At 54.8% G+C, this 16,855-nt stretch overlaps 1 protein-coding gene across 1 annotated transcript; it reads right to left on the minus strand.

Moving 5' to 3' along the window:
• Positions 1–87: 87 nt before the first annotated feature.
• Positions 88–13,593, minus strand: J7T54_003396 (Nonribosomal peptide synthetase-like protein; the record flags this gene model as incomplete). Its single annotated transcript, XM_051509575.1, has 1 exon — positions 88–13,593. One exon carries the CDS (start codon positions 13,591–13,593, stop codon positions 88–90), a length of 13,506 nt encoding a protein of 4,501 aa, XP_051359473.1.
• Between the last annotated feature and the right edge of the window lie 3,262 nt (positions 13,594–16,855).

A 16,855-nucleotide genomic window follows, 5' to 3' on the forward strand; every position in this document is an offset into this window, starting at 1 on the left:
AAGTACACCCATACTACTACTCGTACGTAATGCAACAGAGCGAGGGCAGACACTGCTCCCGTAACTACATGAGAAAGCAAATGTACATTATACCAATACAAGTCGCTGTTGATGCAAAGCACTAGCAAATTCCACAAGGCTAGGGTGCTGAATGATGTCGTCGATCGTGACTTGTGTTTGTTGCGGCGCATGTGAAACGGCGTCCCCATTCACATGCGCCTCGGCGCTCTTGATCCTGCGTTGTATCGAGGCAATGAAGTGGGCGGCATCAAGCAAGTCGCCTCCCAGCCGGTAGAACGGCAGGTACCGCATGTCTTCTGGAGTAGGCGGCTTCTCAGACGGCATCGTTCCCGCGCTTGTGCGCTCAGAGGGAAACGTGGCGAACCAGATTGTATCGAGAACATGGGGAATGGTGTCGTCAGCTTTGTTGGTGGACATGGCGTTGCTTGGTCTGCCTTCCCGTTGGCTTGGATTCGTCTGCTGCTGTGTAGGAGGAGTCGTTACTGATCGCAACATGGCTGCATCCGAGGCCGATCTTGGCATCGCCGGCGTTCCATGGATGATAGTTTGGTCAAGGGTAGAAGGCAAAGCCTCCACAAGAATACGAACAGTGTGGACAAGATCGTCTAGCAACGCCTGACCCGTGTCCGGGTGGAATGCCATTGTCGAGTAACCCAGACTCATCTCCACAGTGCCATCGTTCTCGCGCGAGAGGACGGCAAGATCGTACCAAGTCGTGAGTGGGTTCCTTTCCGTAGTGATGGTGCTCACTTGGAAACCGATCTGTCCGCTAGCGGATCGGGCCGCTGGCCTGGCTGGTCGGTGGTTGACGATGGAGGTAAAGCGAGTCGCTGGAGACCAGTCCGTACACTGTCGAATCATGGAGCGGGGCCCGACACCTTCATGGGGAATGCGACTCCGCTGCTGATCTCGCACTTGCTTTAGCAGTTGGAGGGCCGAGTGCTTGGCGCCAGAGCCATTGGCAAACCTGATCCGCATCGGCACGTTGGTTGCGCAGCAGCCGACAACGGTACCGCTGATGGACGGGTCGACCACGTTTCTCCCCGAAATCGTATCTCCAAACACCACATCGCTCGTCCCGGTGAACCGGGCCAGTACGTGCGCCCATGCGCAGCTGATGATGGCGGAGGTGGTGATTCCCTCACCCTTTGGTGTCGGCAGTGGTATCGCCTTGACCTTGGTGACGGCCATGCGCATATGGGTCAGTTGGCCGGACCCTGTCTCTGGAACAAGCGCAGGCATGGTGGACCCTTCAAGTACGCTGCGCCAGTAACTGTAGCTTGTGTCACTTGTTTGCCGGTATAGATCTGCGACGTAGGCGGCGAAGGAGCTCAAGGGCGGCTCCGCATAGGCGTCCCCTTGGTCGTACAGCTTGCGGAGCGTATCCATGATGATGGGAAGAGACATGCCGTCGTATATAGCGTGTGACATGCGTAATAGTATGCGGGTCGCTTTGCTCCCCTCTTGCCACAGGATAGCCATTTGCACCATGGGTGTGCCGAGTCGAAGAGGTTGACGGCACATGGTCTCTTCGACGAAGCGCTCGGTGGCACGCTCCAGCGAGCCCTCCGCCTTGACCACTGGCACGTTGTGCTCATAGGACTTCAAGATAACCTGGAGAAGCCTTCTGTTGCGGCCAAGATCAAACGCAAAGGTAGTGCGGAAGGCTTCGACATGCTGCGCTAGTAGCATGCAGCTTTGCTGCAGTCGACCTAGATGGAGGCTGGGGTCTGTATCGAGGACAAAGGTATTCACTTCTGCCTGAGCCGCGGTCAATGCGCCTACCGCGTTGAAGGCAACGGCGTCAGGGGCCGGGAAGACGTCTTGGATCGATGCCTTTCCGGTCCCGGTCACGGGGCAGATGACCTCGTCGAGGAAGGCGTCGATTCCATTCTTGTCTACGCCTTCGAGCAGCTGGAAAGGACGGTAAGGGGGCGGTAAAGCCGCTTCCATTGCCGATGGTGTAGTGAGACTTTTCGCGACCACGGCCATGTTGAGCAAGACTGGGTTCTCAAAGATATCCAGCACACGAATAGCAAGAGCCCCCGTCGTCCTGGCAGTAGCAACGAGTTTCATGGCGCTGATGGAGTCACCCCCGAGGCCGAAAAAGTCATCGTGCCGGTCGATCGTCTCTGCTTCGACCCCGAGCACGGCTGCCCATAGCGTACGGAGGACGGCCTCAGTGTCGGTCTCGACCTTGCCACGTCGCGCGGCATTTTGAGACTGTGTATCTGCGAGCTGGATGCCCTCGCCCACCATGAAGTGGCGGACGGCTTTGCGGTCGACCTTTCCAGAGGCGTTCTTGGGGACCGTGTCCATCGGCAGATACACTCTCGGGACCATGTAGGCCGGCAATGTCCGAGCCAGAGCATCCCTGAGCCATGCCGATTGACGTGCCATGTCGCTCTTGTCATTGTCGCTGTCGCCGTCATCGTCGTCAGGAGCCAAGAACTCAAGAGCGGCAACGAGTGCGCGTTGATGGTCACCAATCGGCAGATACTCCACCACAGCCATTCGGACCTTGGGCATGAGTTTCAGGATGGACGACTCAATCTCGCCAAGGTCGACGCGCTGGCCGCGAATCTTGATCTGCGAATCGCTTCTACCCAGGATCGTCAACTTACCATCGGCGTCGTATCGCACCAGGTCGCCACTGCGATACATGCGACGTCCTGAACCGCGGGGGCCCACGTCTGCAGTGAAGCCGGGATCCGTGATGAAGGCGGCCGAGGTCTTGACCGGGTCGTTGCGATAGCCACGCGCGACCTGAGGGCCCTCGAGAAGAAGCTCCCCTACGGCGCCGATGGGCACAAGGCGGTGGCAGTTGTGAGGGTCCACGACCCACGCCTGGGTGCCGCGCAAGGGTCTGCCAATGACGCAGGCTTCGCTCGCGTCTGTCAAGCCCAAGTTTTGGGTGCTGGTCACGGAGCACTCGGCCGGGCCGTAGCCGTTGATCAGCAGGGTGACATTCGAATCCAGAAGCCACTTCTGCACCAAGCCCGGGCTGCTGGCCTCACCGCCCAGGGCCAGAACCTTGAGCTCTGGGACCTCGGCCGGGGGGATCAGCGCCGCCGTGCTGGGCGTGAGGGCTGCGCTGTTGGCCCTGAGTCGCTGCAGGGACCCGACAAGGTCGTTCATCCGCTCCTCCTCCGAAGGCAGGCATACGGTCCCCCCACATGTCCAGGCCATGAGGATGTCGCTGATGGAGACATCAAAGGTAAAGGCAGCGAATTGGAACACGCGTGTCGTGGGGCCCGTGCTCTGGTTGGCGCCCTTGCTTAGGACGACATTGTATAGGCCTCGATGCTCCAGGGTCACGCCCTTGGGAACCCCTGTGCTGCCGGACGTGTACGTGATCCAGGCCATGTTCTCGGGTCTGACTGACCTCGAGGGAACAGCAGGATCGCCGTCGTCGTATGACTTGCTCAGGCAAGCGAGTGTTGCTTCGTTGACGGTAACGAGTTTGGCCCCCAACGAGGCCGGGAATCTATCCACCTTGTCCTCGTCACAGAGCACCATGGCGGGGGACGCGTCTTGCAGGATGAACCGGATTCTTTGCGGCGGCAGCTGCACGCCCAGCGGCACCACGGCGCCGCCGGCGTAAAGAATGGCAAGTATGGCCACCATGGCCCATCGGGACTTGTCCATGCAGAGCCCGACGGCCACTTCAGTGCCAACGCACCCCTCTGCCAGCAGCAGCTGGGCGAGGCATCTGGCTGCTTGATCAAGCTGCTGATAGGTGAGTTCCCCGTCCCTGGCGCTGACCGCTGGGGCGTCAGGGCTGGTTCGAACCGTCTTGATGACCAGGTCATGGACGCAACCAAGGGACGGCCACTCGCCGGTGAGATTCCAGTCGTCGACCTTTTGCAGATCGTATGGGTTGATCAGAGCCAGGTCTCCCACCGCCTGCGTCTCCGAGGTGGCATGTACAGCAAGCTGGGAGACGTTGTGCTCGAACTGTCGCAGCACCGACTGGAGCTGGACGTCGGGGATGACGGCCTGATCGAAGCGAGCCGACACCTCCGCCGCCCCCTGGCGCTCATCCAATCTGCACAGGACGGCGAGGGGGTAGTTATCGAGCGCTTCCATCTTCATGTGCACCTCCTCAAAGACGGACATGCGAAGCGCCGCTTCGTCCAGGGCCGCATCGGCTGCCGTGTGTACGAGGAACAAGTGTCGGAGGTCCGCCGGGTTGAAATTGGGAACGAGCCTTTTGATCCTCTGAAGTCCCACGTGCTCGAATGGAATCATATCTATGCCCTGGCGGTGAACACAGTCCAAAAAGTCCTGGACCCTTTGCCGGCCGTGTACGTTGATCCGTACGGGGACCGTTGTCAGCGTGGGTGCCACGAGCTCTGTGATCTCTGCTATGGGCGCCGAGCGGCCTGAAAGATTGACCGCAAACGCGACGTCTTGGACGCCAGCATACTGGGCTACCGTCAAGGCCCATGCGGCCCTGAGGAGACTGGGGAAGGGCGTTTGCAGTCTCGCGACGGCGGGCCCACCTATACGGACGGTCTGCTTCAGGACCGAGGTAGGCTTGGGTTCATAGAAGCCAAGAGAAGACGGGAGCGAGGGAAAGTCGGTAAAGGAATCCTCATCGACGCCGGCCAACGTCTGGGTCCAGTATCGTGACGCAGCGTCCACGTCAATGTCTAGGACGTGGCGAATGAATCTCGGGTACGGGACAGCCTTTGGCAGCTCACTTCCGGACAAGGCCGGGTAGAGGTAGCGGGACAGGATCCTCTCCATACTCCATTTGTCAAACATGCTGTGGTGTGTGGTCAAGACAAAGCACTTGGCCCCCGAGCGCGGCTCCTCCACGATAGCACAGCGAAGAAGAGGCTTGCCCGGTTCGAAGCTGGCGACCTTGTCTGCGGCAAGATAGCTGTCCAGATCGCCACCCATGTGCCACACCAGGGGCTCGTCAACGACTGCCTGGAGAAAGCCACTGTTGCGATCCAGCACGATGCGAGTGCGGAGGATGGGCAGTGTCCTGGCTACCGCCTCCCATGCAGCCTGGAACCTGGCAGTGTCAAGCTTCTGCTCCCTGGCTCGGAACACCTGGCGATATGTATAGGCCGTCGGCTGCCGTGCGGTGATGGCGAAGAGCGCTTCTTGCATAGGCGTGCAAGGATACACATCTGTAATCTGGTGAGGAGCCACCCGGCATTGAGAAGCAAAGTCTGCCAGTCGGGACTCAAACCCGGCAGGGCCGCCTGGCGTCTCTGGCATCAATTCAAAAGGAGCAGGGTCGTTCTGCTCTGCGGCTTCGACGACGAGGCCGGCCTCCTGCTCGGCTTCCAGGATGCGAGAGCACTCCTCCAGTACGGGGTGCGTAAAGATAGAGGCGACGGTCAAACGAAGGCCGACTTGACGAGCCGATGCGACAAGTTTCATGGCGGCCAGGGAATCACCGCCGAGTCGCGTAAAGTGGTCTCGGGTACCGATGGAGTCGGCATCGATCGAGAGGACATCGGCCCATAGCTGTTGAAGTTGCTTGCCAATCTTGGTTTGAGGGCTTGTCTTGACGCCCTCACTAGCCAGATAGCGCTGTAACAAGGACGAGCCTGGCTCGAGATTCGTCAGTAGCTGACGCACAGCGCCCCTGTCTGTCTTGCCAGACGATGTCAGGGGGATCTTCTTCCAGGGCATAAAGGCCGTCGGCACCATGTGGCTCGGCAGTTTGTCTGCTAACCCATCCCTGAGGCTACACAGGGCCTTTTGAATTCTGCTGCAAGGGGCAAGAATGGTGACACCATGGATCTCCTCCGTCGCCGTCGGATCAAGGTCGTCAAGCAGTTCACAGTCTTCGGAGAAGTCCACCACCGCGACAAGATCATTCGCTTTCTTGCCAGCCTGGAGATCGACCAGATCGACCACAATCGTCTGCACCCCAGCGAGGAGCTTGCCGATCCAGTACTCGATCCGGCCCAGATCTACTCGGTGCCCACGGAACTTGACCTCGTTCCCCATGCGGCCAATATAAGTGTAGGATCCGTTGGGATTCTGCTGAATAATGTCGCCGGTCCGGTACATCCGCCTCCCGGCGCCATCCCCGTCCAGGCCAAGTTGCTTGACGAAGCCGGGGTCCACCACGAAGCACTGCGCCGTCAGCTCCGGGTTGTTGAGATAGCACCGGGCCTGCCAAGAGTTCTCCACGAGAAGCTCGCCGGGGATGCCAATGGGACAAAGGCGGTTGTGGTCGGTGGTGCTCGTGATCCAAAAGTTGCAGTTGTCCAGCGGGTATCCAATGACGGGCGCGTCTTCGAGTCTCTGCATCGGCCGGCCGCAGGACGAGTACACGGAGCATTCGGACGGTCCGTAGATATTCACCACCTCGGCGTGATCGATCCACCGCTCGACGACACCGGGCTTGATCAGCTCGCCGGCGACTTGAATCTGGGCTATGCACGGCACATCGTCCGGATTGATCATGGAGGCCACGGTTGGGGTCAGCACCATCTGGTTGACATTCATGTCCCTGATGGCCTGGGGAAGGGAGTTGATGCGTTGGTCTTCCGAGGGAATGCACACGCATCCTTTCATGATGAGTGTCGTCATGATTTCTTGCAGAGTGACATCGAACTCGTGAGATGCGAACTGGAGGGTGCGGGATCCCTTATGCCAACGTGTTGCTCTTCCGTGGGCCGGCAGACTGGTAGCAAGACCGCCGTGGACCAGAAGGCATCCCTTTGGTAGCCCTGTGCTCCCCGATGTGTACACAATCCATGCGGCATGGTCAGGGGTAAGGTTTGCGCATATGGGTCCATCCACGCTCGGGTCTGGGAGGCTGGCCAGCAAAGCCTCATCCACCTCCACCAGGTGGATTCCAGGTCTTGCGCCAGCAAGCCGGTCAGTGTGCCCTGCGTTGGTCAATAGGATAGCCGCTCGACAATCCTCCATGAGTGCTTTGGCTTGTTCCAGAGGATACGTCGAGCGTAGCATGACAACGACACCACCCGCTTCCAGGATGGCGAGGATCGTCACGACAGTCCACCTGGACTTATCCATACAAACTACCACGCTGGACTCGGGCCGGATTCCGAGGCTGGAAAGATGCTGCGCAAGTCTCCTCGCGTGGGCCCAAAGTTCCTTGTAGGTGAAGTTGCCGTCCCAGGCACACACCGCCGGCGAATCGGGCTGTTCTTGGGCTACATCCCTGATCAGGTGATGCAAGCAGGTCAAATCTCGCACGGGTATCCTCGCATTCTGTTTCTTGATTTGGGCTAGATCGGTTGAGGTAATCTCCTCCAGGCTGCGCAGCTGCCTCTGGTGATTCGTCTCGTCGAGGAACTGCGAAACCCAGTGTCCCAGCTGTCCAAGAAGCACCGCCACCTGTGCCTCGCTTACAATGTGACTGTCGTAACGAGTCTCGAGCTTGACCGGGCCCCCTTGCTGGCTTGGGAGCTGACACTGAATGGTGAGAGCAAATGTGTCAAACGCGTTCACATCCGTGCGCACCAGCTGCAAGCCGGGAAATTCAGTGGCGCCCTCTCCATCCCGAGCATAGGGGGGTTCGATGACAAGAGCATGTTTGATATCCGTGACGGGTCCGAGATCAGGACCAAGTTGTTTGATCTCTTGCAATCCCGTATGCTCAAATGGTATCATCTCTATCGCCTGGGACCGTATCTTTGCAAGATAAGCAGCCACGGTCGAGGCCCGATCGACCTGCACTCGAACCGGCACAGTGGTGATGGTGGGCGCAATCAGCTCCGTGATCTCCGTGACGGGGGCGTTTCGTCCGGAAAGAATTGCGCCAAAGACCACGTCGCTGGTGCCCAGGTACTGGACTAGGGTCATGGCCCAAGCAGCCCTCAGGACGTCAGCAAGTGACAGCTCAGACCTCGAAGGATCGTACACCGACGTGTCAATCTCGGAGCGAAGCAAGGCGGTAGGCTTTGGTTGGTAGAAAGCAGCCGACATGGCAGGAAAGGCGGACGGGGTATCTCCTCCAAGCTGTTCGCGCCAGTAGGAGGCCGTCTTGATCCTATCGAACTCTTTTCTGCGCTGTAGGTACGCAATGAACCTTGTGAAAGGGACGGAAGGAGGCAGTTTGTCACCGAGATAGAGAGCCGCCAGTTGCCTATAGATGAGCTGGGAGCTCCAGCCGTCGTAGACCGAGTGATGCGCGGTCCACACAAAATAAGAAACACCCTTCGCCTGTTGGTGCACCAAAGCAAAACGAACGAGCGGCTGTCCTACGCCCATGGGGCGCGCTTGGTCCTCTGCAACATACTTGTCCAAATCTTCGTGGGCCTGCCATGTGGGAGCCTTCTTGGACAGCACCTGCAACGGTCCTGAGCGGTGCCCAAGTAATATGTGAGTTCGCATGACGGGGTTCCGTTGCGCCATGACGTTCCACATCTCTCGGAAGCGTGTGATATCGATAGAATCCGCGATGGCAAAGACTAGACGGACACGGTACGCTGTCGGACGTTGCTCCGTGGCAGCCAACATGCTCTGCTGTAATGAGGTGCACGGGTAGACATCCTCAACGTCTCCAGTACTGAGGCCACACTGGGTGGCAATATCTGCCAGGTCCGACCCCGTATCGCCCCAGGATGGCTGCCAGAGAGAGAAAGGGGGGGGGTCGCTCTCTTTTCCATCCTGAGCAGGGTCCACAAGAGCCTTACCAGCTGCGTTACGTTCGTCGAGAACTCTGGCCAGGTCTTGAAGTCTTGGGAACTCCAACACATCCTTGACCGTTATGTGGATGTGCTCCCGTCGAGCCATATCAACCAACTTTATAGCTAGGAGAGAGTCTCCTCCTCTATAAAGAAAGTGGTCGCTCGCTCTGATTGATGAGCTGCTTACGTTGAGAACAGCTGCCCACAGAGCCTTGAGCATTTGCCCAGTCTCCGTGAGCAGCAGCTGGTCATTGTCGCTTGAGTCCTCGCAGACGTACATGTACTCCTGGAGAGCGGTCGTGTTCAGCTCGCCAATCAACCGGCGAACCATTCCGCGGTCCGTCTTGGCCGACGCCGTTAGGGGTATACGTCCGAAAGGAATGAAGAAGGTGGGGATCATATAGGAGGGTAGCTTTTCTTGCAATGCATTCCGCAGCAAGTTGATTTCCTCGCGAAGCTCATCCGATGCCGGGAGAATATCTCCAGTCCCTGAGGGGGCATGGGCCGCGGACCGTTTGGAGAACTCGACCGCAGCAAACAGGACGACACCTCCTGCATGCAACGTGGAATCGTTCCTAACGGCGGGCACAAGGTCCACCACGGCCCGAATGACAACATCCAGGAGTTCTATAATCCAGTGCTCGACCTCGGTCACATCCAGTCGTTGGCCGTGAATCTTGAGTTGCGTGTCTCGTCTGCCAATGTAGCTCATGGATGAATCGCCCTCTTGACGCACGATATCTCCTGTTCGGTAGAAACGTCTCCCAGGATACAGTCCCAATAACGATGCAAATGCTGGATCACGGACGAAAGCAGTAGATGTCTTGGCTTCGTCGTTGAGATAGCCCCGGGCGAGCAGTGGCCCCTCGATCAATAGCTCACCCGGAACTCCGGGACCACATAGCCGTCCGGGGTTCTGCGGATCGGTGACCCAAAAGTTAACGTTCATGGGGAAACCAATGTTCGACCGGTCTGCCACGCTCTCCAGCGGTTTGCTGACACTAGCAAATATAGAGCTCTCGGTTGGACCATAGGCATTGAAGATGTCTGCCTTTCCCAGCCAGGCTTCTAATACGCTTGCTTTGACTTCTTCCCCAAACAGAATCAGTTTTCGTACCCCTGGGACGTCCTCGGGTCGAATAGTCGATGCCATGCTCGAGGTGAGGGAGAGAACATTTGTCTGTAGACGAAGCACTGAACCTACTAGGTCGTTAAAGCGATCCGTCTCATTGGGTATACAGACACAACCGCCGTAAATGAGCGTGGTGAACAGTTCGGACAGGGAAACGTCAAACGTGTGCGCCGCGAATTGGAGTACCCTATCCCCCGGTGAAAGGTTCAGCGCAACGCCATGAGCGATCATGCTAGTTGCCAGGGCTTGATGCTGTACCAATACACCCTTTGGTTTCCCAGTGGAGCCAGACGTGTAGAAGATCCATGCGGTGTTCTCCGGCTCGGGCCGCGACTCTTGTGTGTTTGTTGATGTCGATGTTGTTGTTGTTGTTGTTGTTGTTGTCGGTGTTGTTGTCGTTGTTGCTGCTGCCGCTGCCGTCGTCGCTGCTGATGATGGAATAATTGGTGACTCGTCCGCCATAATATCAACTATGTTCAGAATCGGTATACCCAGTCCAGAAAGACGGCTGCCTTGCTTCTCATCCGTGATCACAGCCACCGGGGACGAGTCGGCAAGAATAGACCGGACACGAGCAATTGGTTCCTGTACCCCGATGGGAACAACAGCTCCGCCCGCCTGGAGAATGGCAAGCATGGCGACTGGCGCGATCTTGGACTTGTCCATGCAGATCCCCACTGGGACTTCTGGTTTGACACCAATATTCAATAAATGCTGAGTGAGGTGGGAGTAGCATTCTTCCAACTCCTTGTATGTCAAGCTGCCATCCCAAGCGTCAATGGCAACAGCCGATGGCTGCTCTTGGATACGCTCATTGATGAGCTCATGGACGCATCGGTTCAGAGCCTCAGGAACACGAGAATTTCTCTTCAAGATCCGCTGCTTCTGAGCTTGGCTGATCAACTCGAGTCTGGACACGCTGGTGCCGATGTCTCGAAAGATGGAGTGGATAGCCTCCTGAAAGCTGTCAAGAAGTTGCTGGGCGTATTCTCTGTCCATCCGAGATGCCCAGTAATCCAGCGTAATCTCCATGTCGGATTGACCCGCTGAAACTACAAGTGAAACATCATACTGGCCCGAGTTAGCCGTCGGTCTTTGGATGCTCGGAGGATCTGCACTTACGTTTGTAGGGCTGGTGCCTTTGATGAGCTTGTAACCGAAGCCATGAAGCTGTCCATCAGCCTGCACAAGTTTGCGACGGAATGACATGACGGTATTGCTCCAACGACGAACAGAAGTGGTGCTGGAGAGCTCTGCCTCATGGGACAGACTATCTGCGTAGTCAGATTCGATACCCCTAATAGCGTCCAGGATATTCATGTCCCCGTCCAAGTTCGTAGAGCAAAGAAGTGTGGTAATGAGCGGGCCAATAGCCGTCATGATGCCCTTTATGGGCTTGTTTCGCAGGGAGGATATGTACGAGAAGCACACGTCGTTGACGCCGAGGTAACTTCGCAGCACCACTCCCCAAGCGACCTGGCAGACACTGGCCAAATTGATTTTGTGCCGTCGACATAGCCGGTCCATGGATACTAATTTGACGGGCATGATGGAATGTATGCTTTGGAAATCGTGTAGTCCAGCCTTCTCCCGCGTGACTGGGAGGAGTGTTGCCTGCGTCCTTGAGAGGTATTCCTGCCAATAAAGCTCCGAGACACTATGTGCCTTTCCCAATCGGGACTCGCTAAGGGCGTACTCGGCGTAGGAGAACGACTTCTCAACGGCGCCTAGGCGACCCATAGCAGAGGCGCTCAGGTCGTTGAGAATGACTTCCGCAGAGTGGCCATCGGTGATGGCGTGGGACATGGTCAGCACAATAAGACACCGTCCAGGGCCTTCCTGGATAATGCCCAGATGATGCGGTACCTCAAACGGTTGAAATTCAACCTGCACTGGCTCAAGAACCCCTGAAGTGATGATATCGACCGGCGGGGCCACTTTCCTGAGCACGATCTGGTCAAAGTGGCCCAGGCGACTTTTGCTCTCGACGAACACAGTCCTGAGGGACGAGTGCTTCTCGACGACTTTGTTCCATGCCATGGCCCATTTCGCAGCGTCGAAAGATGCGACAGCGCCTGACATGGTGGCTCTGGCAGTGAAGCTGCATATGTATGCTCCCTTGTCCAGGGAATTGCCCATGAGCATGTTGTCCTGTATAGCCGTGCATGGATAGATGTTACAAATGTCGGCGACAGGATTTGGGGTGATGCGGAGCAATTGATGCTCGAAAAGGTGGTCCAGAGATGGATAGTCATATGAGACATAGGGGAAATCGGAGAGGGTGGGCAAAGGTCGGGGACAGCTGGTCAACGTTGCGACCAAGTCTTGTAGATGGCTGACGAACTTTTCAGAATGGCGCTTGAGATCCATTTCTGCTCCGGATGTGATACCGCACACGACCAAAAAGCTTAGTCTTGCATCGATCCAGAAAGGAGCCAGGTAGAGCCCGCCAATGGAGTGTGCGAGGACCTCGGCAGCACGGCGCCCGGGCACTTGGTCAGTCGACTGTATCGCTTTGTTGATTGTGACGTCCTGCTGTCTCCTGAGCCGAGTTGAGTCGAAGATGATATTGGAGTCGTGGAAATGGTCGTGGTGGGTAGAGCTCGAGGATGAACATCGCCTCGAATCTTTCGCGTTGCGGCACGTATAGACCATATCTTCCTCCTCTCCAGTGCAGTGATAGACTATGTCAACAAGCTCGTCAAAGCAACCAATCACACCGGCCCACGCGTCATTCTCCTCGTAGGGCCGACCATCCCTGATCTCGACGTGTCTCGCTGGGCTTGGCAATTGGCCTCCAAAGGAGGAGGACAAGGATGCGAATATCAGATCGTGAATCTCTGTGCGCAATGCTCGGTGGCATGCCTCACTATCGAGTGCCTCCGTCAATTCCAAGCTCAAACTGAAGGTGTGAGATGAGGCGACGCCGGTTTGCGGCAAGGATTGATCTTTCGGCAGCGACAAAGGGGGCGACGGTGGCGGTGACCCTGAGGGCAAGGAGGGCTCAGTCCCGATAACAGACTCGGCTTTCTTTCGCGTGCCCTGATTCGCTCTCTCCACCCAGTCGGAGAAGGTGTAAGACGGGGCACTCAAGTCATGAGATTGGATTGTATATGCCTGGATATCTCGTAGAAGAACGTGCCATGAGTGGGCGTCCACAGCGGCGCTGTGTGCCACGAGTCCGAGTTTCCTGATCCGGGATTCTTGTCCAAACAAGAGGACGCTGAGAGCATGTGGGCTTGGCCTTGTCCTTGCAGCCTCCTCCTCAAGGTTTTTCACTTGGGCGATGGCTTTCTCGTCGGATTCGTATGGCACCAGAGTCGTTGACAGAGATGGTGTGGTGTCTGACAGGACATAGGCAATCTCTTGTTCAGACTCGAGGGAAGCCCCAAGAATTACATGGATCCTGACCAGTCTCTCCAGCATGCGATTAGCATCGTGGAGCGAGATGGGGGCCTCAACATCCAATATGAAGCCCTGTGCCGACCCAAAGGTACGGTACAGGCTCTGGAGCTGAGTGTTTGGGACTGCGACAGACTTGGGGTCGGCTTTAGTGCTCAATTGCAGCAGCTCCGGGTTGATCTCCACCAGCTGCCGTGCTATGTCACGCAGAGACATACTGGAGGCATGTGCCACGTCGACCAGGAGACCGAATTCCCTACATTGCCCAGCAAAGAAAACTCCTGACAGCATATCACCGCCTTGTTCGACGAGAGATTTCTGTGCCTCAACCTCAGATTCATCCCTTTTGAGGACACGGGACGCGGCCCTGCACAGCAAGGCTTCGATGCCATTGTGACCGTCCATGTTGCGCCTGGCAGCTGGAAAGGCGTCTGCAATGCAACACTGTTAATAGTCGAGTCTCACTTCTGCCAACAAACGAAAACATGCACAAAGCACGGGCGTTGGACAGCTCGACAGCAGCTTTCAAAGAAAAGAAGGATGGTCGTCAGATTGATTGTATCCAGCCTTGGGGAATGTGCTCGGGATTGTTCTCAAATGCCCATTTGACGGACACTGTCTTGTTCTTCCGCTCAGCATATTGCCGAAAACCGTACCCTTGTAGCTGGTGTGGAGGCGATTATTGGGAAGAGGGGGCGGGCGTGTACGGTGGGAAATGAGATAACACACTGCCAAGTATATTAATATATACACGTACCTTTATATATTCGTCCCTATAGCCTCATATAAATCGCCGCCCTTACTATAAAAATGAATCCTATGATAAAAAAAAATTTATTGTAATTTTATAATAATAGGCTTCGCGATAATAGTGCGTATTTTTTATATAGAATATATAAGAATTATATAACGTGATTGATAAGCGAATGTCCCAGACAAGCGAATGTCCCACAAATCGATCCTCCCACACTATCATCATTTGATCAATTGATCCCCAACAACCAAGCATGCCAGTCCCAAATGATGAGGCTAGTATCAATCTAGCCCTTCAAGCCCTTCAAAAAGACCCAGAGCTAAGCGTGCGACGCGCAGCCCAGATCTACCAGGTGTGTAGGAAGAAGCTAGGCCGCCGTCGACAGGGCATACAGTCTCGAAGCGATATCATGGCCAATTCGCGGAAACTATCCGATCTTGAAGAACAGAAGCTAGTCAAGTATATAATTGATCTAGATTCGCGAGGGTTTTCACCTTAGATCAGTGGTGTTAAAGAAATAGCCAATCTATTGCGCGTCGACCGCGACGCGTCACCTGTCGGTAAGCGCTGGGCAGGGAATTTTATCAAGCGGCAACCAGAGCTTAAGACGCGTTTCTTTCGCAGATATGACTACCAGAGGGCCAAATGCGAAGATCCAGTCGCTATAAACGCGTGGTTTCGACTTGTAGCGAACACAATCGCGAAGTATGGCATCCGATCAGGTGATATCCACAACTTCGACGAGACAGGCTTTATGATGGGCGTTATTGCAAGCGGTATGGTTGTTACAGGCGCAGAAAGGCGTAGGAACCCGAAAAGAGTCCAGCCTAGAAACCAGGAATAGGTTATAGTCATTCAATCGATCTCTGCGTAGGGCTAGGCAGCGCCGCCGTTCATCGTTATTATAGGCCAATATCACCTCTCAAGCTGGTATCAAGAAAGCACTCTCCCTCGCAATTGGGCTATCGCAACTACGAAAAACGGCTGGACCGATAATGCTACGGGTCTCCTATGGCTAAAGCACTTCAATCAACATACAGAGAAGCGATCGAATGGTGCCTATCGTCTTCTGATCCTCGACGGGCATGAAAGCCACCACTCTGCCGAGTTCGAGGCATATTGCAAGGAGAATAAGATTATCTCGCTCTGCATGCCTCCTCATTCGTCTCACCTACTCCAGCCTCTCGATGTGGGCTGCTTTGGGCCGCTCAAAAAGGCATACGGTCGAGAAATCGAGCATCTAATCAAATGCTCTATAACACACGTTTCAAAGACTGAGTTCCTTTATGCCTTCCACGCGGCATTCCGAGCCACAATGACCGAAAGCAATATCAAGGGAGGCTTTAGAGGAGCTGGACTTGCCCCTCTAGATACGGAATATGTGATCTCAAAGCTAGATGTGAAGCTACACACTCCAACGCCTCCCGAGGGGACTCCAGAGCTTCCTAACCCTTAGGTCTCAAAGACCCCCAAGACAATCAAGGAGACTGAATCTCAGTCTACCTACCTTAAACAGCGAATCAAGAGACACAAGAGTAGCTCCCCAGCATCAATAATTAATACTATAATGTTAATGACTAAGGGTTTAAAGGCACATCAGCACGAGATGGCGTTACTGAGGATGGAGGTCCGGGATCTTCGAGATGCTAACCACATCCTTAGCCGGCGCCGGAGGGAGAAAAAGACCCGCCTACGGAATGGAGGGACTATGACAGTAAAGGAAGGTCAAGCATTGATTAATCAGAAGGATATAGATTCGTAAGTAGCAGCTGAATGGTCAAGGAGAGGTGGTCGGGTAAGGTCGGTGCAGCTAGGTATAAGGCATTGTAGTGCGTGCGGGAAGGCCGGCCATAATTCACGAACATGTCAGGCTAAGATAGAGGCATCTAGAGATGCGCATAGCGATTAGTTTGAACTAATTGAATGATCTTTTGTGTGTTAATTGACGATCTTGTTCGTGGTGTTGCGATTTGTGGGACATTCGCTTGTCTGGGACATTCGCTTATCAATCACGTTAAGGCTATTTACAATATATTAATAATAAATATATAAAATTATAAATATAGTCTTTAAATATAACAGGGTTCTTAAATAAAAAATTCCTTATAAGCGTAGATTTTAATATAGCCTTATTATTATTATTATTATTATTATTATTATTAGTAATCGTATTATTATTAAGAAATTTAAGTATCGAAGTCGCTAAAAAGTCTTAATAATATGTACCTAAATAATTAATAATATTCGTGCGAAATGGTATCTTAAATATTAAGGCTATTCCAACGGTATATGTGTGTAATTGGTGGTTGATGTAGTTAGTAGTGTGTTATCTAATATCCCACCGTAGGCATGTGGATTTCATCCGAAGGAACACCCCCCCCCCCCCCCCAGGCTAGTGTCGCAGGATCCGAAGCCTCGCACTCGTGCTGTTACGACCTGGTCCCTCGTAACCCCTGTAAGTAGCTATTACGCCTGTATTGATCGCTCGTCATTCGATCAATGTCTTTTGCCCTTGGCGCAACGGGTGGGCGTGGCCATTACACGTTTTCAACAAGCATCATGGGTTCATGCAAGTGAGCATTGTCACCTCTCTGACAGGGACAAACCCCAAGGCTCGTATCAGAAGAACCTTATCGACCTGGCGCTCGAGCCATCCGATTCGTGGAGCCAGCTGCATAAGCAATCCTACGAATCCAACGAATCCACCAAATCCCGCCAGTCCAAGATTTCTCCCCAATATAACATGGTGTCGTCTTTGTGGATGCGCATGGTGAAATGGAGAGGCGGGAGAGACCCGTTCATCTTCATAATCATTCTTTCCGCATCAAGTTCCGAGGCAAACAGGTCTCTTTTGCATCTTGACTGTCCATAAATTTCCCTAGACTCTACCAAGCGAGGCAAACAGGTCTCTTT

The sequence above is a fragment of the Emericellopsis cladophorae genome (genome assembly GCF_022114955.1).
Source record: "Emericellopsis cladophorae strain MUM 19.33 chromosome Unknown NODE_64_length_119800_cov_120_522489, whole genome shotgun sequence".
Taxonomy (NCBI): domain Eukaryota; kingdom Fungi; phylum Ascomycota; class Sordariomycetes; order Hypocreales; family Bionectriaceae; genus Emericellopsis; species Emericellopsis cladophorae.